General features: G+C 47.8%; 1 protein-coding gene across 6 annotated transcripts in view; it reads right to left on the bottom strand.

The window, feature by feature from the left end:
• Positions 1 to 25,968, bottom strand: part of TTC7B (tetratricopeptide repeat domain 7B) — a 247,450-nt gene that overhangs the window by 48,801 nt on the left and 172,681 nt on the right. For 4 of the 6 annotated variants that reach the window (XM_059182508.1, XM_059182511.1, XM_059182514.1 and 1 more), the window contains 4 exons: positions 16,119 to 16,235; positions 9,217 to 9,314; positions 4,597 to 4,761; positions 2,198 to 2,248 (listed from right to left, as the gene is read on the bottom strand). In XM_059182508.1, the coding sequence (XP_059038491.1) occupies positions 2,198 to 2,248; positions 4,597 to 4,761; positions 9,217 to 9,314; positions 16,119 to 16,235 (431 nt within the window). The remainder of the gene's footprint in view (positions 1 to 2,197; positions 2,249 to 4,596; positions 4,762 to 9,216; positions 9,315 to 16,118; positions 16,236 to 25,968) is intronic. The other 2 variants (XM_059182509.1, XM_059182510.1) reach the window with 2 other exon arrangements.

Genomic DNA, 25,968 nt, shown 5'->3' with positions numbered 1-25,968 from the left:
CATTTAAAGAAAGACACCACAGAACTAATTGGGGAGAATTAATTTTAATTTCATTATAGCAAGAAAAGTTTCATCCTCGAATCATTGAGGCTTATTTTTTTTTTTAACCGCCACCCCGCAAGAGCAGTGGGGTCATCACTGGAGTGATGTTTTCATACACAGATTCTAAAAACCTGACTTTATTCTGTTAAGCAGGAGCAGAGGGTGAAATGTACACCCCATGGACTAAGTCATTTCCCGATCGAGAGATACAGTATTAAATGTCAGAAAAAATGCAAAGTCAATAATGAAATGCTAGCCAAAAGAAAAGGGGGAAACGTAACAACCTTGAATTTGTTTCTCAACCTTATTTCATTTAAGAGGTGCGTTTTGTCATGACTCTGCTGATTCCCTTCCCCGGGGTTCCGTGTTCCTAAAGAGAGCAGCAGTCTCACTGGAATCAGGGATCTGAAAAGCCGAGCCAAGAACCCAAGTCGGAATTCCTGATTTTAGCACCTTCTTGGAGAGGCGAATAAAACCGTCAACATGCATTTTCCTCCAAGATGACTGTGAGCGCTCAGGAATGGGGGTGCCTGGGATCCCCAGGTCTAAGGAGTGGTGAGCAGCCCACATGGAGAATGGAGAGCACAGAGTGTGTCTCAATAGGGCTCCTACCACCCGGCGGCTACCTCCCTGCGGGAGCCACAGCTGCCCGCTGTCACTTGGGAGTGGGGAACCTAACCCAGGCCTGGAGATCAGGCTGCGCTCCTGGCACGCCATAAAGGCATGTGTGAATAGGATTAGTAAACTGACGTCCTTACAGATAGGGAAGCTAAAGTGCAGGGAGATTAAATGAGTTGCCTGGGTTCTTCTGCAGAACAAGTCCTTGAACCTAGCTTTCCTGACTTTGGAGAGCTGGAGTGGTTTCCATGGAAGATAGTTATGTCCCTTGTATAAATGCACTGAGCCTCACTGTAAGTAATGAGGGCTGCCTGAAGATTCTAGTGTAACCTGACTTTCTGAAAAATCAAATCTTTTTAATGTATCTGAGGAGCTTGATTTGAAAGAACGCTGGCAGTGAAACTTTTTTCCCTTAAAACCCTAATGTGATGACAATACCAAACAACTCTCTTCTACTATGTACTTTTATTCATTTAAAAAATATTTTATTTCTATGGACACTTTCAAAAGCCAGAAATAAAGTCATATCTAAGCTGAGCTGGATTTCAGAGGGGGAAATCAGCTCCCCTGAGAGGAATATTTGCTCTAAGAAGTAAAGGCTCAGATCATTCAAATAGCCTGGTTCACTATTACATACATTAGCATTTCTAAAAATGCAGTCCCTGGAACACGGATTCCATAGGGTGAGAAAATGATGAAATTAGCTGGGGAACAAGGGGTCAAACTTCAGAACCTTGACTTTTTTAAACTGTAGGACTTCTCAGAGCCTTTAGTGTGCCAGTATGAACTGTCACTCTCTAAGAGAGAGATGCAATATTTCCCCAAAATATTTGATCACAGAGAATCTGCAGTCTAGGAAACATCCTTGGAAAAATAATTCACTCATGCCTTAAAAGAACACCATTGAAAGTGTTAGTCCTATGCCTGGGGAACTGCTTAGTGTCCTTTCAGTTTGGTTAGATGCAGGTTAAATTTTATGAAGTCTGTTTTGCCTTTTTTAAGGAAAATTAATTATTAGAATTGCTTTTCTAAATAGCAATAGTGGTTGAACTGGAAAAAAAAAATTCCATGATTCAACTGGTTCCCTCTACTCCAAATTCACAGATGACCTGCACTTGGGGGTGGTGGTGGAGCATCAGCACTTCCGATCAGCTTCCGATCAGCACGGGGGTGGGGGGTGGGGGTGTGTTGTGTGTGGCCAATCCACTGGAGGCCTGACTAGGACATCTTTCATGCACTGCCTCCTTCTGTAGTCCCTCCCAGAGAAGTACTGCCTCCCCAGTGCTTACACCCAGGCTGCAGGGGGTTGGGGCGGGGTGGTGAGGGGGCAGAGCATGTAGGGGGGGTGGGGGGGGAACATTAGCATCTCAGGAGAGAAGGGCCCCAGGTAGCAGTGGACAAGCAGGTGGCAGCCTCACACCCATGTCATCTCAGCATTCCCCACGATCCACAACTGCAACACACGTTCCACGGTGGAGGGAAGCGTGATTCTGGAGACCCTCAGAAAGGTTAATAGAGAGATCGGTAAACTACTTACTAACTGAAAAAAGGGAGGGAAAACCATGAAAGTATACTTCTGGAGAGTTGCCTTGGAACAACAAATCAAATCAAAAATTAAAACCAAGAAACAAAACATTTGAAAAATCAAAATTAAGGCTAAGAAAGCAAACAGAGTTCTAATAACCTTCCAACTGTAAGTCTGGCTGTCTCAAATTAGATTTCAATTCAAGAGTGACACATGTTTTTCCACTAACAATGTTTTTTGTGTTTTGTTTTTTGAAACCAAAGAAAGGCCAACTGGGCATTCCCCTCTACATTTAAATGTTCACCCAGCACATGAAAGCTGACCAACCCATGTAATGTGTTTTGTTTCCAGGGCAGGAAATTCCAAAGGGAAGGGAAAAATAATCAAACAAGCGGTTTTCAGATCTTTCCACCATTAACCCTAATCATGATTCTAATAGTTTGTAGACTTGGGCTAGTTATCACTCCTATAAAGTCAAAGGATTGGAGAGAGAAATTCAGAGAACTTCAGGCCTTGGCTATCTGTCCTCAGGAAAGGAGCCAGGATTCAAATTCATTATACTTCTAATCAAGAAATTTTATATCTATCGGTAATGTACAGTATGCTTCTCTAACTAAATGTGGTAGCTATGGGCGAGAAAAAGATTCTCGGGAACATCACCTGGGCACCTGTGAGGCACTCCCTAAGGGCAAGACATGACTTATAGTTTCACAAAGAATAAACAATTGAACCCTGCTTGGGACGCAGCACATTCAGCAGAAAGCCCAGTGGGTGCTCATCGCTCTGACAATTTACTAATTAATCGGGTATCAGATGTCTCACCAGAGAGGATCTCAGTCTTCAAAGGTTTAAAGGAATGCTGGGCTCTCTGGGATGTGACAAGATAAACACTGGCGGGGGTAGAGGTAGGTGGGTTTGTTGTGCAGCGAGAGTGGCCGGGCCACTGGGAATCTGTCATGCTATTCTAGAATGGTAAGATCCCATTTGAAGACAGAAAACTGGGCAAAAGGCAATGTACCCAACACCTTTTCCAGAAAAGCGGAAGGAGGCAGTTGCCTATGGGCACTGTATTAAAGGGAAAATGTCTATTTTAAGAAATGGATTAAAAACCACATAAGCAGTTTATAAACATTATCTTCGCCTTGCATTTCATAAAGCTGGGATTGCCATGAAAGCCAAGTTCAGAAAACTTAACTATGCAGTGAAGTAAAACCAGAGCGTTTCTTGGTTTGGATGACTTATTTTAGATGATAGCATCATTTCTGCCCAACTTTGCGTGTATGTGTGTGAGTCTAACACGGCAGGGTAGCCATCAGAAAGATGAGCCCATTAGAGAAAGTAGTTCTTTCTGGCAGCAGCTCCCCTCAGGAGCTTTTGTTCAGCATATAACTGAGCATTTGGGACAGAGATGAGCCCTTATAAATCGTGGATACAGAGATTAAATTTTCTGGCAATGCTGCAGGAAAAGCGAACATAGAATAAATGAGTGAGAGAAGGCAAGCTTGGCCTCTCCTGGTGAGACCCACATTTAGGTCCCATTTAAGGACCTGATCAACCAGTGTTTCATTTTAATACAGGAATCTGTTTGTTTGTTTGTTTGTTAAATGGATAGCTCCCCAAACACCGTAAAACAGACTTTCCAAATTTTTGTATTATATAAAGGCAAGATTAGATTAAATCCTGTCCAATTTCTCTGCCTAGTTTCATAGGTTTCCCCACAAGCCCTACATTTTCCTTCCTTGCAAATGGAGAACAATTTAGAGCATGTTTCTCAAGATGTAATACCTGACCCGTTGGCCCGGGAATCCTCAGTGGGTTCTCTGTAAATCCACATGCCTGGGCTCCAGCTCAGGCTACTGAATCATAAACTCTAGGGGTGGGGCTCAGGGGATCTGCAGTTTTCAAAGCTGTTTCTGTGATTTTAATGCATAGTCAAGTTTGAGAACCACAAATTTAAAGGGCTTATGACCATTATCTTTATGATATCACCTTGATCACTGTATGCTTGTTGAATTAATTTCTAAGTAGAAAATCAGAAATTCATAGAAATAAATTATGTGCAAAATGTTCTAAATGGCCTTTTTTAAAAATGGGATTTTTATGCATGTATATTAACTCCAGGAAAGTATGCAAGTATGCTGAGAACCAGAAGCATTGTCTAGAAAAGCTTCTATTTATCCTGCTCAAAACAGGTCTCTTTCACTTTTCAAAAAAGAGGTTGGAACTTGGGCAACAATGTCTCCTTCTGCCCCACACAGCTTTGGGATTTTCAAACTGGCAAGATTTTCCTCTCCGATAAATTTGATGGAGTTTCCTACCCAGCTTATCAGTTAGGAAGATTATCAGAAAATGAAACATCAGGCAAATGAAGCAGGTCTAACAAGAAAGGAAAAACCATAAACCATGTTTACACAGAGAGGGTTCCTGGCGGGGACTTGGGTCATTGAATGAATGAGCCGTGGGGGGCCACACAAAGATGTCAGGTTTAGGATGAGAACGAAGATGAGGAGACACAAACAGGTGGAGAGGAGATTCGGTTCTTGAAAGAGAAGAGGAGGAGGAGGAGGTATCTGACACTAAAAAAGTGAAAGAGAAAAAAAAACGATAAAGGCAAAAAAAAAAAAAGCTTTAGAGACACAAAGGAAAAAATAAACTAGCTTTTAATATACTCACATAAGCTGCAAAGAAAATGAGGTCATGTAATACACAATCATTCCTCTACTGGACAATAGAATACAAGTGTTTTTCAAAGAAAACAAATTTGTTGTTTTTTTTCCCCACTGGTTATTTAATTGTTCTGCAACAACACCACGGAATAAAAATAACTCCGATTTACCTGGGCACAGACTCGGCAGCATGATCCGCTGAAAATAATACATCTTTAACCTACAATATCCAGGATATTCTAGAGACCACTTTTCAGTTGGAAAGGTACAGACCTTGGCTATTTCTAGATTTAATTTTTATGAGAAGCACTTACATAAAGTTTACTTGAAAGTGAAGGTTTTCCTAGGTAGAGATACTGAGGTATAGGTCATGGTGCCAGCATCGTGACAATGGAGGGCTAAGCTTTCCAAGCTGGCCTGTGGTCGGGTGCACAGGCTGGGCACTTTGGAAAGAAGCTGTCACCACCACCTTCATGCCTCGCCACTGGAGACATATCCATTAACAGGGAGACAACCACGGCTACAATGAAAAATTGTCCCAGACACAATGGACTAAACTTTCACGGTAAAAGAATAATTTTGCTTTGGAGAGGTGTCTGGTAATATCTACCAATGATTAGAGATAAACCGCCTTACTCCACATCCTGTTTTGAAGGCAAAAGGAAGAAAAAAACATTTTTTTCTTATCCTCTATTTAAGGAACTACCAACTTATTCCTAAGAAAAGACAATGATTCATAGCTTCAACGCTAAGACTGTCACTCTATCTGATTCCTCTTTTTTCCCAAGGCTGGGACCTATTAAAGGTGGGGGCAGGGGAGCCAGAGGTGACAAGGGAAGGGAGATCATGTTGTTTTGGGGCTTTTCCAATTTGCCACATCCACTTAATGAAATCATACCTACTCCATTAGCCACAGTGGACTGGGCCAGTCCCAAGCTTCTAGTTCCCCTTACGGTATTCCATAGATGTTCAAATGGGCAATTTCAGAGGTAGAGAACCACATCCTAGTTAATTAGCCACTTCTCAAATCAATAATGCTAATCCTGCATCTTAAAATGATCCAGAGGTATAATAATGGCACTGTGCTTCTAGTTTTTAAGAGTTCTTATCTCCTTGACATTTATACTGAAATTTTAGCATACGAAGTATGATGTCTGGGATTTGCCTTAAAATACTCTATAAAAACTAAGTGTGGGACAGGAGAGATGATGAAAAAGGAATACTAATCATTGAAAGCTGGTGGTAGGTACGTGGGGATTCATTATTGGTGTCTCTGTTGTGATATATTTGAACATTTTCCACAACAGAAAATTAAAAAAACACAAAACCAAAAAGGAAATACATTTTAGTTCTGGAACACAAAAACAAGGGACCCAAGAGGGCCTGTGGCTTCACAAAGGACTCTCTGTCTGTACCCTGGGTGACGGAGAATGGACAGGGTCACGGTGGTGGAGGTTCACCATGGCCCTGGCCACGTCCTTGTGGATGCCAGCACTGTGCGGCTTCGCTCATGTCAGATGCCCGAGCCCTTTAAATTAGGGAATTCAGGAAAGGAGAGAAGCCCCAGGTGGGGCACGGACCAATACTATCAGCGAGCTGTCCCCTGCCAGGGCTGGGTCCTCTCACACCACAGTAGACCTCGGTCACTTTGTTTCGATTTGGGACCACTTTTACCTTGGATAAGTTCCTTTTCTCTTTTCCTCGATAGCCCAGTTGCTTCCCTAAATGAGCAGTGCCAGCTCGTTCAAAACTGGCCAGCCTCCTCCCTCACGTGCACTGAAGACCGTGGCAAAGAGGAGGAGGAAGAGGGGATGGAGAAGCCCGGAGTGTGAAGCCTGCGCCATGGAACGCCACGTTGCCGGAGAGGACGTGGACGTTCTCTGCAGGTGGCTATGGAAGGGTCTTCGGGACGTGTGTGAACTGAAAAGTGCCAGGTGCTCGATGGCACAGCTACACAGCATTATGCTAATTCTGACGTAGGGGAACATGGGAAATCTTATCTATGATTGTTTGCGTGAAGAAAACACTGGAAGGGCAACCACAACGTTAATAAAAATGGTCACCTTCGGGGAAAAACAAGACGGGGGTGCAGGGATGGGAGCAAAACTTCTCTGTGGCACCTTGTGAATCAGAACTTAGACTCTGCGGGATGTCCCCCAGTCAGGCCATCCGGAGGCGTGCGAGTGAGAGTGCGCCGGCTGAACTACAGGAAACTGGGCTCTAGGAATCAAGATGGAGGCACGCTTTCTGTTTTTAGATGCGTCTTCCTCATTTTTGTCTCTTTGATTTCAATTGTCATTTCAGCATGTTCTACCCTCATTTATAACCAGTTGGCAGTGATAAGCCCTCCTAATGTGGCCTTCCCCATTTCTAATTCCCTGGCCTCCTGGGTCAGTAGGGAGTGGTGTGTAAACCAGTAATTGCGGGCTCTGAGGGCAGGACCGGTAAAAGACGATTCCTACAGGAATCGTCTTGCAGGGATCCTACAACAACAGTCAAATGGCCAGTGGCCAGGCCTGGAGGCGGTGCCGTGGTCCTGTTGTCCTAGGGCATCTGTGTCAGCGCCCCACTCCAACACCCTGGGCTTCCAGCGGGAAGGATGGAGCAGAGGCCCCAACCCCACTAGGGATCAGGGTGCGGCAACGCCCTCACTGCGCCCCGCCCTGTACACACCTCACCTGGACCCTCCCGCATCTCAGAAGGTCTAACCTGCCCGGGGACACTCCTGAAGTCTCCAGGGGAAATGTCCCACGGGGCAAAGGGGAGAACAAATAACAAGGGCCTCTCCTCTGTTCTGCCACAATCTGTATTCGGTGCGATGCGGCATTCGAGTCTTGGGACTGCAGGGGAAATTAAGGTCCAGGCCAGCTGGAAGGAAAGGGGTCTGAATTTAGTAGGACTGTCCTCACAGGATCCTGAGGAGGGGGCAGAAGGGGGGAGACGGCCCCGGGCAGGCGCGGCAGCTGTTCTGAATCAGCCAAAATTGCTGCTGGTGCCTTAGTGAGCTTCACCTCCTTCTCCCTCCGACGGTGTCCCAGCCTCACCCCGCAGTGGCTAGAGCCTATGGCCCTGTCCTCCCTTTCCAGCAACGAGGGGGTTCCATCGCATCTCTAGGAGGACTGCTGTGATATGCAAAGTCAGAGGCTCCCCACCAGGACTGCTGGTCCATGGAGGACCAGCGGCTGGGATGGTAGGGGGCAGGTCACTGCAGCGGCTGAGTTTCTTTGTGGCTTTGTCAGTCTGCAGTTTGAGCAGTGGCCTCCAGCCCTGTTCACCTGCACTGATCTGCAATTCGTGGCATCCAAGACCCAACACTCTCTTGAGCTGGGAGCCCCCGGGGCCCTGGGATCAGACTTCTCAAGCTGACCTTAACTTTGGTCAGAGGGAGCCTAGCAAAGGAATGAAGTCTACAGGCAGCTGTGGGCATGGGCTCGGCGAGGAGCACAGCTGGCTTCTAGAGGTGGTCTCTCTCCCATCCTGCCAGGGCCAAGATTTTTCGGGAGACAGCTGTGCATACCCGAGGGCTGCTCTCTGGCTTTCTCTGGAAGGACTTGGGCAGGGGCTGGGGACTGTCACAAGGTCAGGAGAGGGACCTGGCAGCTCCCTTCATGAAGCCAGCCAGAAAAGAGGAGGCACATGCGGTTGGAGAGCAAGCCTTATACAGGCCCTCTGTGGGGGGAGGGCATGGGGGGCTGAAGAAGCAACAGCACCAGCTTTCTTTCAAATCACGCTCTGGAACTACCTTTGAGGCCTGAAGCACAGGGGAACTTCTTTCCAAATAGCCACGGAACAGTCGGTAGAACTATTAGAATTACTTGTCTGGAGTTTTGAAAACGACAGAGGCGTATTTACTCCTCTGTCCTTAGGCAAATGTGGAAGCGCAAATGACAAGGTTGTACACATGTGCTCAGGGGACCCGAGAATCAGAAGCTCAGGACCCACCTGGGTCCCTAAGGGACATTTTTGCTGGGGGCGGGGGGGGGGTGTTCCTATGTTCAACTGATTAAAAATCAATATCTAAGATCTGAAACTTAAAGAGAAAGGGAGAAACCGAAAAGCAGAGGGGAAGCTTCATGGGGATGTGAAAAATCTAATTTTAGTCTTGAATTTGAGGCTTTGAGAGCATGGGGTAAAATAGATCTCAAAAGAACTGTGCCAGCCAGGCACCAGCATATCCCCCACTGTGAACACACACTTGGAAAGACACTTGGAGAAAACGTGCCTCAACTGAGTTTAACCTCTTAGCGTAAGGAACATTTCCGAGCCCCGGCCCTGGCCGTCTTTGTCCCACGCCACTCGCCACTCGGGGCCAGGCTCCACGCGCTCGCGGACACCGCTCCGTCCCCTCTGGTCTGTTATTCTCACCTGTCTCGGGATCGCTGAAGTCTGGCAAAGTAATTGTGTTAAGCTGTCGTCTGTCAGCAATGGTTCTATCTAAGAGGCTGCTCCCACGTCCAGAATCACTGCAAAACACAGCTGCAGAGGTCAGTCATGGGAAAGGGGGCAGAGGGAGAGACACAGAATCAACCATCACCGACCCCTGATGTGCAGTAACAACTTGTGTGCGTTTGGGATGCTCCTTAGCCCCTCTCCGTTGCCTACCAGGCATCCTGTGTCCTGGCTCGGCCGGGACTGGGATCCCTTTCCATGTTCACTGTCACAAACACGCTTAAACCACACCCACAGACCCTTGCTAATTTTAGCCTCTTTGGTGTCATTATAAGATACAAAACTGAAAACCTGAAGCCAGGTTCTCCGTCTGCCCTCTAACGGGGAACTGACTGGCCTTCCGTGTAGGAAGTCTTGGAACGCATCAAGCCCATAAACACACCTCCCCTGAACTGTCTTACAAATCAACGGTCTACAGCTGGAGCCCTCCCTGCCCAGGGAAGACACCCAGGGCATTTCTAGAAGACCCTTATGTCAAGGCCTCTCCCCAGACCAAATGCATCAGTATTTCTGGCGAGGTCCCCGTTTTGCTGAGCTTCCCAGATGGCTCCAATGTGTAGCTAGATTTGAGAACAACCCCTGGCTCCTACTTTTCAAAGGGCAATCACAGCCGTGGCCTATCTAATAGTCACGAGATCACACAGGGAGCTGCTGGTCACTGGAGGAGCTGGGGATGTACCAGCCCACGCCCACATCTGACTCGTGCATTGATGGGAAGCCAGAGAATGTTGGGCCTTGCAAACACACAGCACATACAGCAGGCTTCGGGCACCAGCTCCCAGGCCGGCAGCTTCCTGCCCTGAATCCCCCCTCCCCAGCCCCACTACAGAGCAGGCTTGGCACCATTTGTTTGGGTAGTCACATGGGAGACCACCTTGGGCCCCAGTGGAATGAAACACAGGGGACCTTCGCTCCTACAGACTCTGGTGTTGTTTTGTTCTGAGAAGCTTGCAAGCAAAAACAGTTGCATTCTTCTTTTTTCTTCTATCATGATATTCCATCCAAGAAGCTCTGAAAAGCAGCACATCTGTCTCATGAGGTTTGAGTCCATAATGCTTTTCTTTGAAGCTCTTTTGTTTTGTCAATCGGGGGGCTCTAGGCATGGTATTTTTTTGTTTTTGTTTTTTGGTTTTTTTTTGTTAAGAAGTTCAAATTCTATAATAAAGGGACACAATTTCCTTCCTGTATGCAGCTGTTGCTAAAAGCGGTACAAACAAGATTTGGTATGAAACTTAATATGGCTCACAGGCTGTAATTTCCACGTCCAGTGATGTAGTTAGAGAAATCCACAGGAAACAGACGGAAACTTGCTTCAGTACAGACTATCTGCCAGCCTATACTTATTACATCTTTGGAGACACAGTTTTTGGAAACTGTCCTATTAATTATTTCCACAACTGCGAAACAGTAACTGTCTCTGAGCAGAAGACAACATAAAAGTAGCTACAAATGTTCATGAATCACATTACTGACTGAATATTTCTCACACTGGTCTGTTCATGTATATATTTTTATTGTAATTATTAGAAAAATATTAGCAAGAGTTATGATCCGAATACTCTTAACAGCTCCCTGCCTCAGAGATTTTCAGAAGATGTCATCGCAAAATATAGTGATTTTTTGCATCGTCTTGGGGATTCTAGGGCACATGGTAAGGTGGTAGGCATTGCAGGAAAAGGATTTGCCTGGGTTTTTGATGGGTTTGCTTTGGCCATAACCCTCCGGGCTGACCCATCTCACCAAGTCTCATTGCCCAGGATTAGCGGCCACGTGTTCTGCTGGGTCCTGGAAGCTGGCCAGGGCTCTGGGATCTTATCTTCTGTCTGTTCCTAACAAGTAGGTCACTCCGGTCCTAGTCTCCCTGTGCCTCAGTGTTTTCCCTGTCAGATGAAGGTAAGGATTGTTTTCCTACACACAGCGGTGTGAGGCTGAACTGAGGTCATATGGACAGAACATTCAGAAGATGTCATCGTAAATACATATACCTACAAACACACACCCGAGGTGAATGTGGCTGGCCACTTTTCGAAGACCACTTATTCCCAGCCCTCTAGTGCAATGGTAGGTGTGGGGAAGCTGAGTTAAGGGCCTCCTGCTCTGAATGTTAGAAACTGCTGCTAAAACCCAAATCCTCTCTCACTCTGGCCAGTCTCGCTCACGAAAGTCTTCCTCTCTCCCTGTGGGACCCTGCTTGGGCCCTTGGCAGGGACCACCCACTCCCGCCTCACTGCCCAGGGACCTCACCTCTTCTGTGCTTGGCCCAGAGGCTGCCAGGAGCGCCTCCTAAGGAGGACGGCAGGAAGGGAAGGAAAACCATTCCCAGTCAGTGGTGCTAAGATTTAGGGGGAGGGCACTGGCAGGAGCCCCAAATCCATGGTATGTAAGCTGTACATACTCCCCCAGGTAGACTCGCGCATGCGGGGGACTTCTGTTCGCCGTCAGGACTGAACATTCAGAGTACAGTCCTGTGGCGGTCCTGTCAAGTTATACCGGAAACGGGGAGCTTCTCTTGGAAATCCTCCACCTTCCACAGCCCGCAAAGGCTGTTAAACACAAGAGGCAAGCTGGTGGTGGGCTTGGGGTGAGGGCCCGGGAGTCTCTGCGGCAACCCCGGGCTCCTACCTGCTTCTGAACTAGCGCCCGCAAGCATTTACTGGATGGAAGACAAGAGGCCTGGGATGAGAGGCCAGAGCGGGGCAGGTGGGAGAGGAGGAAATGCCTGTTTTTCTCCAGGCCCCTTATCGCTGATTAACAAGAGTCCAGGCAAGGTCCCAAGACCCCGGACCCTCAATTCTCATCAGTAAAATGAGTTGTGAAGGAATGTGACTTGGCCTGCTCTATGGGGCCGCTTGGAAGATGGAAGGAGAGCACGCTTTGTAAAAAGAAAATCTTCCCCAAACACGGGTGACTATTCGGTACCAGATGGGGTTTCCAGCTTCCAACTTGAGGTTACAGTAAAGAAAGCATATATATCCTATCTCAATCACTTACTTACAGAGCACTTTGTTTTTATTTGTTAAAAAAAAATTTATTTGTAAATAAAAAAAATTTATTTGTAAAAAAATATTTACTTATATATACATACATATGTATATATATATAAATGATAATAATGTATATATATAAATAATAATAATAATTATTATTTTTTTACAAATAAAAACTTAAAGTGCTCTGTAAGTAAGTGACTGAGATAGGACTGGGGAAGAAAACCTTGTCTTCCGATCACATGGCTCCTGGATGGAGATGGTCCACGTGGCTGGGGCGAGGGGGTGGGAAAGAAGTGGGGAACAACAGAAAAACAAAAATAAAGGGAAAGAAGTTGGTTGCTGACTGGGAGACGTGGCGTGCGTGGCGCCTCTGATGTCAGCGCAGACCTGGGCCTGAATCCGAGCTCTAGTGCTTCTTTAATTGGGAAAATTTAGGCAATGCATTCGGCCTTGCTTATTTTCTATAAAATGGAAAGAAGAGTTGCGGTCTCGAGAGGCTGATGTAGGGACTGGAGGTAAGGCCCACACGGATGGCCCAGGGAAGGGGGCTGCCCTCCCCAGCTGAAAAGCTGACTGTCCGTTCTGGGAGGCGGCCGGAACCTTCCAGTGAGGCCCTGGTCCCCAGTCACGCTATTCTGAGCAGCTGAGCCAACGGGCACGAGAACTGAAGGGACTGGCTCTTCTACTGAGAGAGAGGAGACGAAACACGAGACAGCTTTCTCTCCTAAAGGCAAGTCAAACTGCAGACCCAGCAAATAAATCCAGGCTTCTGAAATGACACACACCTTGCCAAGTGTACACTCGAGAGAATGCCACCCACCACTCCGCTCGCAGCAAGAGCTGCATTCCCAGCCTGCAGGTGGAACACTCTCTGCGAGTCGTCTAAGTCGTCTCGGTTCAGCGACTAGCTCAGTGGGATCTTCCTTCAAGCAAAAATCAAGACGGAACGAGTTGCAGGGGGCACCGAAAGCTCGGCCTCTTCTCCACGTGGCCGGTTACTGCTCAGATCTCCCTCTGTGCCTCATCATCTCACCGCGGTGGAGGCCTGTGCCAGTCCAGGGTGGAGCAGGGAGGGGGTGGGCGATTAGAGAGCCCTGGCAGGGGAAGCAGAAACCTACCAGGATGCTCTCTGCCCAGTTTTTGTTGCCTTTTTTTTTTTTTTTTTAAAAGCAGGGAGGCTTCTCATGCACTTGTTCATGCGATTCTACTCTCTTCTAGAACCCTGCGTGACCTGATCATGAACTTGACGCTGCTGGACCCAGAGTTGGCCTTATCTGGAGAACGAGGAAGTATGCCGTCCCTTGTCCAGAGGCAGCCTTCCCCTCTTTATGCTTCATTCTTCTGCCAGAGTCTAACCTGACCATACTGGGGAGGATGTCTAGATTTACGCAATGGTAAGGCCTACAGGAGAAACATTTATTTATATCCCAGAGAAAATAAATAAAGTTTAAAAAAAATAATCAGGAAGCTCCTTAATAAGGGGCTGCTCAATTACCACCCCCTCCCCCTCCCCCAAGGCTTTGGGAGTCCCTGGAGGGAGCAGTTTCGCAAACCGGTGATGGGTCCTCCCCCGCCCACCCCCACACCCCCTCCAGACTCTGTGCCCGGAGCCAGGGTTCTCTGGCCCTGCAGGATCCTTCAGGAAACGGAGGAAGCATGGACACAGCCCAGGCATTTGGTTAAGTATTTTAAAAAAGCTTTCCAATTCTGCTATTTTTTTTCTCCTCACATCCAATATTCTTGGTTGCTAAGTGGGAGGAAATGTGGGGAGGTGGGAGAGGTGTGGAGAACGGAGGGAAAATTGGCAACATGAAGGCCGATGGGTTTATTTTCTCATTCTGAACGGGGGTACGGGCAAAGGAATGCTCCAGGACGGAAGCAACCAGCCTGGGGAGGATCTCCTGTTAGCGGCGCTTGTGGCCAAGACTTCCCTAAATCCTGCTGCTTCGGAGAGGCTGGGAGTGGGGGGCTTTTGGGGAACATAACATGGGCATTTTCTATTTCTGCTTACAGACTTAGAAAAGTGGAATTCTTTAAAAATTAAAATGATCTTTATTTTCAGAACATATCCGCAAAAGGGAAGAGGCCAGTTTCAGGATTATCTTTTCACCGAGAGGAAGAGGGAGCATGGGGCCATCACGCGCCACGGGCTGAGCTACGAAGGGGGTTCTTGGCTAATTCTCGAGACTCCAGCTTTGCAAGGGGCATGGGGCTGCCTGCTGGGCCTGGGGCCAGACAGCATGAGCTCCCTCCCTTCCCACTGGGCAGCTCACGAGGCCCAGCTGCGGTCACAACTCTGCTGAATGTTAGTTCACAAGGACCCGTCCCCTAACACGGAGGGCCCTGATGTTGAGTATTTTAACGGCTGAAATAAAATCCCACGTGGAACCCCTCCTGCACTCAGCTGCTTCCCTAACGCCCACCCCACCTTTCTTCTCCCCGGGCCTGCATAGCAAAGCCACTAGCCTGTTGCCTCCCCCTGGGGGCGGGGGGGCTGTAAGGGGCAAGTGACATCCTTAGTTAGTACACATTTACGACTTGAGTTGAATATTTTTAGCCTCCCGACGTTTAAGAGCCTCCTGTGGGCTGTCCGTACATCTTGCTATGAGCTTAAAAAATGCACCAAGCGTATGAGCTGTTGTCTGAATGCACTTGGATTATTAGGTCCCTTTTCGTTAAATGACTTCCTTCCAAGGGCAGGACACACTTAGTAATTTAAATAGATGCCAGGAAAAACTGCCCAAGACTTGCAAATGGGCACAACAGGTTAGTGGGTGTCTTTCAGTGGTGACTTGGGAGTTGACTAGGGGGCCTTTCCCCGATTAATCGGCTTCAGTCGGGGTGGGGGTGTGCCCTTGACTGACTCCAACTGATTAAGGTCATTTTACTGTTCTGCAGGCAAATGAGACAAAATTGATTTCCACCCTGTAAAAAGACAAACCCAAACCATATATTTCATTGTCCTGTAAGAATACTGTTTTTGTTTTTGCATTTCTTTGAAAATTCATTTCAGTAACTCTTTTTTTTTTTTAAAATATATTTTATTTATTTATTTGACAGACAGAGATCACAAGTAGGCAGAGAGGCAGGCAGAGAGAGAGGGGGAAGCAGGCTCCCTGCTAAGCAGAGAGCCCAATGCGGGGCTTGATCCCAGGACTCTGGGATCATGACCTGAGCTGAAGGCAGAGGCTTTAACCCACTGAGCCACCCAGGTGCCCCTAGGATATCTATCTTTCCAATTCTTCTCTGAATGAATCTTAACATTTTACTGGTTCCCTCGTTAGCTAATGAGGTAAATAAAACCTCTGATACATGCTCATTTTATATTTGTGTCATGATTTTAATGGTTTGACAATTACATTTTATCTTGCCCATCATGGTGATCTCTCCTCTCCTTGGTAGGACATGGCCTATTGTCTCTGCAGGTCTTTTAAATACTATTCTAAGACTCCCCTACATCTTAAGTATGTAATTGACTAGTCTATCCATCAATTACCACAAAGATGCTAAGACTTGTCCATGAACTTAAATAAATGGATGGTTGAGAGAAATCAGGTGGAGATCAACGGGGCCTGGGGCCTCATGGGTCACGGCGGCAGCAAGAAGAAAAGCAAGCCCCAGTCTGGGGGCCTCATCAGCCCCTGGGAGAAAGGCCCCTGACAAATGGAGTATGTATGGCTCCACTGCGATTATCTGTTGCTCACGAGGACCTGGAGGTGCACAGGGGGGCAGGGGTCTTGCCTGCCTGCCAAGTGCCCACCTGAGATGGCTCCGGGAGGTAAGGACCCATGCAAAAACCACGCAAAACAGGCCCCGCTGGCCTCTTACCTGGGATTGGTTAGGTTGTAGCAGGATTTCCATATTTGTAACATGTGCTTACAAGTGAGGAGCGCCTCATCTGGGCCCCGGCAGAGAGACTCCAACTTCACTTTGGAAAACAGTAGTCTGTGATGGGGAGACAGAGGGAGAAAACAACACAGCTCAAGCCAGAGTCTCGCTAGAACCACCCACATGGCCTGGCCTAGACCTGGAAGGGACGGCACTCAGTCTAGAATGGGGTGGGCAAAGGCTTGATCCGAGGGAAGTGGTGGTAGCAAGGGCAAGGGTTCCAGAACTCCTAGCTGGATACGTGGCCTTATAGACTGAAGGCAAATGCAGGTGCAGTCAACGTGATGATTTGAGATCAACTTAAAAGCATCAGAGTGGCTAATTTTATTGAGAACCTGCTTTTTAAAACAAAACCAATTTATTTGTAAAACTTCGAAAATTCATTAAAACCAAATCTTGATTTATTTACAGATTTACATGGAAGACATGAGTCAGTTGATATAAATGATCTACAGATCCCTTTCCACAAAGATCCTCATCATGTGAAGGTTAACATGTGAGCATCGAAAAGGCACATAAAGAAGGGGGCGTCTGGCTCAGGCTCTCCCCTCAGATCTTCCCAGCCCTGCTACTGAAGGACTAGGACTTCACCAGCTCAATCCACAATCACCAACTCTCTTTTCCCTATTTTTATTACCACCAGTGGCTCTACCCTCTGTCCAGATCTTCTGTGAGATAAGCTTAGACCGTTCTCTCTTTCTCAGCCCCTTGGTTATCCCATTCCTGAATTCTACTTATGCCTTTCTGAAGACTTTAGCTCCCCTGGTCCCTGAGCTCATTAATACTACCCTTGTGAAGCCCCAGCATGAGCCCAGATAACTTCCTGGTGGTCTGCCTATTCCCCCGAGTTGCACAGCTCTAAGAAACCACCTTATGAAGATCTCTAAAAATCAGTTTCAGTCCCAGCTCAAGAAACTACAGCGATTCCTTACTGTATATAACAATAAGTCAAAATTCCTTACTGAGTCCTCGAAGGGCCCCTGCCCACCAGCCACGCCTGTCTCACCAACTCATTCTGTGCCATGCATCCCTTCGGACCCAGTACTCCTACGAGTATAACTGATTGGCCAAAGGCCAGGTTCTTTCCTAACTCTATGAATATACATGCTGTGTCCTCAGTTTTGATCTGTATGAACCTACTGTTTTCCTAAATTCTTCCTGAATTCTAAGCCCAGCTACAACCCCACCTCCTCAAATAATACCACGCTTACATCTCTGTCTACTCTACTCTCTATCACATTAGCTGGTGTTTGCTGTTAATGATAATACAGAGAAGAAAGAGATGGGAGAAGCTCCTGTCTATTAAAGACCTCCTCTGTGCCACTTCACAACACAACCAAGGTGTGTAAGGACCCTTCTTGGTGGGTGGTATTTATCTCTCTTCCATAATAGAACACCACCCCCTCACTTCCACAGTGCCTAGGATTGTGCTTTAAGGCTCGGGGGGGCCTAAGATCCACATTTGCTCATTGACTTTCTCTACAAACCACAGAAGACTAAGAAATGCATATCCAATGATTTAAGTTAGACATAACAAGAGAATTCCTCAACCACGCATGATGTAATGGTCTCAACCGAAGGCATTTTGGAGGAAGTCTCTTTTTTCTCAGTGGGCGATGGAAAGAGGGTGGTCCTAATGCATCACCTCCCAAACTCTGGAATGGGTTCCTACCACCCACTCCCTCCAGATGGAACAGAGGACGCCCAAGGGGCTGCTGGTGGCTCTGGGAGGGCTCAGGGCTGCAGCCTCCTCGAGTCTGGGTCTGTGGACACCAGGGATGATGGCAATGGGCCAGGTGAGGGCAAGGATACACCCCTGAGCCATAAGCAGGTGGGCGTAAAGGCTGAGGCTATACGTGAGACCAGGGCTTGCCTTCTGCTCAAGAACATTTCAAGAAGTGCAAGTTCTCTGAGGGTTTTCTTAGGAGCCAGGTGCCAGCTCCCGCGGAGGTCATCACCAGTCCAGAAAGTGGGAGGAGCCTTTTTGCATCACAATCTCCCACCAAACGTGGGTCAACTGGGAAGTGTGTTGCAAAGGGAGGAGAAGCTGCCAAAGGGTCACTTTGCAGCATTTGGCAGAGACTTTTTCAGAGATCAGAGACCCTCCTGCCAAGCAATTTTGGCCAAGGAAGATCCCACCTAGGACTGCGGTGATGTTCTCTGGGAGGCACAGCAAACTCTTCTGGCTTAGCCAAGCTTGGAGTTCACTGGCCCCAGGGAGGGGGTGAGGCCATAGGGAAGGCTGCCCTACATGTGGTGGTGTGTGGCTCTAACTGTCCAATTGTCCTCTAACTGTACCCCAAGTACAGAATGCCAGAGCTTGTCTCTAAGCCTCAACTTGGGGGAACGGTTGCATGCAAGGCTTCTTGGCTGGAAAAAGAACTTCTAATTAACATGAAATAACAGCTTTCAAACACTTGACTCAGGATATGGAGTTGAAAAGGTGTGGGCTGAATTTCAGAGAACCAGACAGGAAGAACAATAGTAGAACTGCTGAGCACAAATGATGGGAAAGGCACCTGGAAGTGAAGCGGGAGGAACAGCATGACAGAGAGACTGGCAGAGAGAATGAGCTGGAAAACATGGGCAGGGGAGCAAAAGCAAAGCCTGGCAGCTGCTGTCAGGTGCCTCCCAGATGATGGGCAGATTGGGGGGCGCCGACAGGCTGAACCCAGTTTTCTCTTGGATACACAAATAAGAGCAGGAGACAGAGGCACCGCCTCTGGGACACTGCTCCTCCTCATCGTGTCCTCAAACTTCAGTGTGGCTATATGGGCAGAGACCGTCCTGAACACAGGACAAGTGATGCTTGTCTTCCTATTTGCTGAACCCTGTGCACACATTTCAAGACTGTTCGAAAACATCGGGCTGGGCATATGCCACATTAGCACAGAAATGAAGAGAACACAAACAGTGATTGGCACTGGTTTGCTGCAGTTGATGTCCAAAGATATCAGAGATTCAACCTACTGAGGAAACCCAGAGGACAAAACTAGAAGTCATGAAAAAGAGGGCGCCTGGGTGGCTCAGTCGGTGAAGCAACTGCCTTTGGCTCAGGTCTTGATCCCAGGGTCCTGGGATGAGACCCGCGTCAGACTCCCTGCTCTGTGGGGAGCCTGCTTCTCCCTCTCTCTTTGCCCCTCCCTGCCATCCCTGCTCTCTCTCAAATAAATAAATAAAATCTTTTTTTTTTTTTTTTTTTTTTAAATATTTTATTTATTTGACACAGAGAGATCACAAGTAGACAGAGAGGCAGGCAGAGAGAGAGAGAAACAGGCTCCCCGCTGAGCAGAGAGCCTGATGCGGGACCCGATCCCAGGACCCTGAGATCATGACCTGAGCCAAAGGCTGCGGCCCAACCCACTGAGCCACCCAGGCGCCCAAATAAATAAAATCTTAAGAAAGAAGTCATAAAAAAGCCTGGGACAAACCAGCATCGTTGACATTCCTGCATGTGGAATGAGCAGGCGGAAGGGACTGCAGGCCCAAACAGTCTACAGGGCAACAGCAGCAGAGACCGGCCATGAATTAAGTAAGGTGTTTCTCTTGGTAAGAAGCCATGTGCTGGGAAAGTGGTCTACTCCTACTCCCTATATCTGGCTCAAAGTTCATCAACCTAACTACAACAGTTTTCATTCAGAGACTCACTGAAACTTACAGGAAATTAATGAAGACTAGATAGAAGAAGCCTGCTGATGGATGAATCTGACTATGTTACTGATAGCCCAAATCTAACATCTCACACAATGCTCTTCCTGATCTGGCTCCTGCCCAAATGCTCAGCCTCGGTCTGCTTACTGTCCATCGTGGACATCTCCCACTCTAGCCATGATCGGCTTCTTCCATGTGATTCTCCCTCATGACTCTGGGCCTTTGCACATGCTATTATTCTTTCTGTCTGGAATACCTTTTCCACCCATCTCTGTTTTTCAGGCATCTACTCATCTTCCAGGTCAAATAACTGCTTACCTCCATCCCCCCACCTCAGTAAAGCCAACCTTAGGTACTAGAAGCTAAAGCTCCCAAATGGAAATGCAATTCCAGAAAATACGAAAATAGAGACCTCTCAACCCTGGAATAATAAAGGACAAGCCAGGAAACTTCTGCTTTCAAGACAAGCAAATTAAGAACAACAGCTGCTGCCAGACACTTGAAATATTTAATCGCTGATTCTTATACCAACCCTGCAGGTTAGATCTAGAGTAATTTGCCAGTCTCTGGTAGACCAGAACTACGAACCCAGATCCACTGAACAAGAAACAAGGAAGAGTGACTTAAAATATTCTAACGGCACTCCTGGTATTAACGAAAATAGACAACATTTTCTAATCCATTGCCAAATACGTAAGACCCTATGATAATGCGAAGACGCGCGTTACTGTGTGAATTTAAAGTAGGTATTAAAATATAGTCCCTGGCCCTCAAACAACTTAAGAGTCCAAGCAGAAGAAAAGACCTGGCCACAAACATGAGGCAGGATTCCCGGTTTAGGGACAGATTATGGCCCTGGAACTCGAGCATGGCCACAGGAAGATGGGGCTGTGCTTCTGGGGGACTGTTGCTAGGATACACCACGTGAACTTCTTCAAAAAATGATCGCATTGGCCTGAGTTTTTTGTGACTTGCCTCTCTCACCCCAAAGTTCAGTGCATGTAAAATTCTAGTCATTTGAAGGATTCAGTTAATCAAGGTTTTACTTTCATTAAACCCAAGGGAAATAATATTTTACCCTATTTTTGGAATTTCTTATGACTCCCAAGATACCTGTTGAAAGAACAGCTGCGTTTGGCTTGGTGTAGAATTTAGAAAGAAGATACACCCCCCAGCAAAGCTCTGGGGTGTGTGGCATTGTGACTTGTCCTTAGGCACCCCAGGGAACATATCAAAGTGGCTTTTTATCAGGGCCTGGTTTGATATCTGATGATCTTCCTCAGGAAGACTTTCCTAACTCCCTGGGAACTGCCTCCAGTGACTTGACACTCATGTCCAGAGGAATAGTCTGGTTTAGTTTCATCCTGCCGGACCCTAGAGCCACTCCGTGAGCTCAATGTAGACCCTCACATCTTCCCACTCAGCTCAAGGTGCTGCATCTACCTCCCATAAGTCCTCCCCGCAGAGCCCCTCCCACGGCCAACTGTGACAACCCCACTGTCTGACATCTTCTATGACCCCCAGCCTCGGCAGAACGCTATTTCCTTCCTCACCTCATATCTATCAAATGTCTTTTACAATCTGTTAAAATCCTGTATTTGTATCGTTGAGCACCTATATGTCAATGTACCTGAGAATGAATTCAAATCTGTTCACCCTTTTGTGGATCATTTTCTTATTTACTTATTTATTTTTAAAGTTTTTAAAATTTGAGACAGAGATATATATATATATAGAGAAAGAAAGTGAGAGAGAGAGGACATGAGCCAGGGGAGAGGGAGAGGCAGACTTCCCTCTGAACCGAGAGCCTGACATGGGGCTTGATCCCAGGACCCTGGGATCATGACCTGAGCCAAAGGCAGGTGTTAAAACAACGGAACCACCTAGGCACCCCTTGTCAATCATTTTAAAAGTGCCTATTATGCCCTTGAGGCGACAAAGGGGAATCAGACATGGTATCTTCCCTTATGGTCGAGTGTTCTGTACACATGATACGTGATGAACAGATATATGGACAAAATTCTACAGCAGCACAAAAGGAGACTCTGCCGGAGGGGGGGGGTCATGGAAGACTGCAGAGAAGAAGTGGGACCCTCACGGGGTGGGGGGTGCTGGGGAGGGGTCTTTCAGGCAGGCAGATGGACAACATCTCCAGCATCGTCAAGGAGGTGTGAGCAACCATGATATGCCCGGGAGTGGTGTCTGCGATCTGGGCCAGAAGACTGGGGCCTGAGATAATGGTAGAAGGGCCAGTCTGCCTGCCTTCCCACCCCTCCCGCCCTCTGTCCCTTCCTTCCTTCCTTTTATTTGTTCTTTTTTTTGCCAGAGAGGGAGGTGGGGAGAGGCAGAGGAAGAGGAAGAAAGAGGGCATTTTAAGCAGGCTCCACGCCCGACACCGAGCTCAATCTCATAATCCCGAGATCATGACCTGAGCCAAAAATCAAGAGTCAGATGCTTAGCCCACAGAGTCACCCAGGGGCCCTAAGGGTAGATATTTCTAAATGCTAAAATTTAATATGCCTTACAAAGCTTTCTGGTGAAGAACTCTCGATGACAGTAAATGAGAAAAGTTTAGAGAAATACTAAATTAATGATTCCCTCCGACCTTATCTGGCAGCATAAAAAAAAAAAGTGCTCATTAAGTGCATCAAGGAGGAAACATGCATATTAATACACAAACCCCACACTAATTAGCCGATCTGTAAATGCTGTCTTCAAGGCAGCTGATTCAGAATGAAAATCACGGGAACCTTGAACATTTGGTATTTTGTGCTGGCCTGGGTTGGAATGCTCTTGGGCTCAGCCTGCTCTTTGTTTATCTGCCGAATGTAGGCAGGGACGCCAAACAGCTGTGAAGAAAAGCACGTGGTGTCTGCCCAAGTGAGGTCACGGCCATGGGGACGGTGGATGCCATCCCCATCTCTCCCTTCCAGGGAGCCTGACCTGGGAGCTGAGGAGGGTCACCTGAAAGAAAGTGCAACTCAGTCACCAGGTGAAAGAAACAGGTCGGGCAGAGGGGGCCGGTGTGGGGGGCACAGGTTTGTTGAAATGGAATTTTAAATTGAGAAGATAGTTGGCAAGCCATAGATCAGAATGGCAGGAGAAATCAAAAGAGACGTGCCAAAAGCATGTGGTGATGAAGGGGAGATAGATGGCAATTTGAAGCCAGATGAGTCAGCTGGGAACCAAGTCTGAAAGGACCCAGAAGGAGGCAGCCCTTCGCTGGTCAGGCAGGGGAAATGTGGCCAAACAGATTGAACCAACCCCTTAGCGCGGAACGAGGGGTTTCTTCCAGGTTTCAGTGTGGCTCTCAAGAAGGAAATCTAACTCAATGTCATTGTCACCAACATTCCTGATGGCCTACTGTGTGCTGGTCTCCGAGTCTCTCCTGGCTGGGGGTCAAAACAATCCAATCCCAGATGGTGGTGTTCCTGGCAAAAAAGCAGCCTCTGATCCTGGGCTGAGTCACTGTTGCTGAAAAGCCATACTGTGCCTGGCCGGGAAGTCCTTGGGGCTGACACAGTTCAGCAGAGTCCCCTCCACCATAAGACTGGACGATGATGCTGGGTTTACAGCTCTGCCCGCCCCAGAGCTGCAGCCTCAAACCGTCCTGAGGGTCCTCTGACAGTTGCTGGAAGCGATGGGCAGTAAGGAACTGGTTCACGGCACCGCTCCCACTCGACATCAAATACTGCTCAGGGACTCACTAATGGGGCACATTCAGTAAACATCACCTTAATGAATGGTCCATCTATCAACTGTGATGCAGGAAACAGACAATTTCGTTGACCACTTGGCTTACTTCATTGCTGCACTGACGCACTGTACACTGGCTCATTAGGGGAAAAAATACATAGATTTTTCCAATTAATCCAAAGCTGGACAAGGTCTTGAGCGGTCCCTATAATGCCTCACTACTCAGGAGTGTGGTCTGGGGCTGGCCGCCTCAGTGAGCCCCCAGTGCAAAGCCCCCTGAGACCTAGTGAGCCAGAATCTTCATGTAACATGACTCCGTGTGATCTGTGTGCAAATTTAAGTTCAGGAACCCCCACTCTGGTTCATAACTCTCCATCCAAACCTTCAATATGCTGATTTTTTAGAAGACCTCCAAAGGAAAGAGTTCCCATAACTGTCCCTCCCCTTAAGAAATTCTACCTGAATTTATTTTACTCCAGTAAGAATTCTGGGAGTATTTTATGCTTAAATTCAGTGGGAATTCTGATCAACCACCTCCATTAAGCCCACAAATGGAGGGGGCCTCTACCCATGATCTTGAACGGAACACTTCCATTCCTTCTGGAGAGGATTTCCGGGATGGCTTTCTGATGGCTGCCCTAGAACCCGGTCCAGGTCCTCCCTGAGACTGTCCCCAGGGAGGGTCAGTGTGCCAACCCAGGGGGCACATTCACACGGTCACCCACATACAGGGCACCCTGAGTCGAGCCCTGAGCGGTCATCCACGGCTATTGGGAGTCCTCTTTGAGGACAGAAGACTCCAATGTCTTCCACAATCAGGCAAGTAAACAGGAGCCAAGCTCAAGACTTTCGGGAGCATTTGGAGTTGTGCCCGCCTACCCAAGAGGTAATCAAATCCAAACATTTTTAAAATGTGCGCTGACCTAACAGGACTCAGTGAGCCAATGTCAAGGCACAGGCAGCCAGACAGAAACCCCCCAGTTTACAAGCTTTTCAGGAGTCAAATCTGAGTACCTGGTTGTCTTTGTAAAACCCTAAAGCCCACGCCGACTCCATGCCAGTTTGCCAACACAAGCACCAAAGGGGGTTTTGACAAGTGCGGCTCTTCTCTAGGGTCAAAGCCCTGTCTAGGAACTGACCCCATGGCTTACCCACAAACTTCTGTCTGAGAGTTTTTAACCACTGAGGAAGTTCTAAAATTCTGACCACTTTTAAGATCTCGAGTTGCTCAAGAAGGAGATGCTGCCTAACGCACGCCAGCCCATCTGGGCGGTTATTCGGCATGTCCCTACATTGGCCTCGCTGTCACCCTGAGTGTCATCTCGGGCCAGGCTTCCAGGTCTCCTGGGTCCTGGAGATGGACCCCACACATATTTAACAAACTCAAGTATCCGGAGCAGGAGCCCTGCTCTCCAGAACTCTGCAGCCCCTCGTCCCCGATGGGGTGGGTGCTGCGGCGGACCGACCCCCGTGTGCGAGAACTCGGCTGTGCCTCTCCGGTATCCTAACCCGGCGTCCTCTTCATGACAGGCAGGAGCTCCTGTTAGATCCCCTATCAGTTACATTTCGCTTCTCATTTCAGTCAAAGTGTCAACAATCTGGAATACGCCCCCTTCCTTCTAGCGGTATTTTTAGAACAAACAAACAACTGACATATTTAGCTAAAATAAATCACCTCAAGAAACCCGGGATTGGCTCATTTTTTGCTCCCGGTTCGGCTATGAATCTCAACTTGGACCAGTGACTGAACTAGCACCCAAGCTGGAAATGACACAGACGGGGTGAATGAAAACACCCCTGGAATCACATTGCCCGTGTCTCAAGGACCTCCCTCAGTGTCCACGTTTGGCACTTTTGTTGAAGAGAGTCCTTTCACGCAGTGCCATCCACAAAGCAGCCAAGCGTGGACGTGGGCGGTCAGGACTGCTTCTGGAGCACTGTCTCCCGGGGGCAGGGGGGGGGGGGATGCCCTGCCCTCTGCTTCACTAAGGAAGCTGGTCAGCAAGTGCCCTTGGCCCCGGAACCATCTAGTAAGCAAACATGTGATCAGGAAATATCTGAATGTAAGTCTTCCCATCAAATGATCTGGCTTGACAAACAAAAACCAGTTTATTCTCTCTGAACCACAAAGCCCTTGGTCATTTCCAAAATGGGGGAGGCAGTGAGCCTGAAGTAACACTACTGACCGGCCCCTCCCCAAAGGCCAGACCTCGGGAGTGTTTCCCTGTCTTTAGTTCTGACTCAGTTCCCATGGCGCCGATTTCCCCATAGTCTCAGGTCTGAGGATGGGGGCTCAAGTGAAGACAGGAGACATGTGGGCCTATTTTAGTGGGTGATGGCAGAGCCCAAAAGAATGGGGATCCTCCAAGGGGAAGAGCCCAGAGCCAGATGTGACGAAGGCAGAGGGATCCATCAGGCCCTGTAGGATGGAAATGGCACCCTC

This window comes from Mustela lutreola, chromosome 7 (genome assembly GCF_030435805.1).
Source record: "Mustela lutreola isolate mMusLut2 chromosome 7, mMusLut2.pri, whole genome shotgun sequence".
Taxonomy (NCBI): Eukaryota; Metazoa; Chordata; class Mammalia; order Carnivora; family Mustelidae; genus Mustela; species Mustela lutreola.
This window is presented reverse-complemented; position numbering and strand designations above follow the sequence as displayed.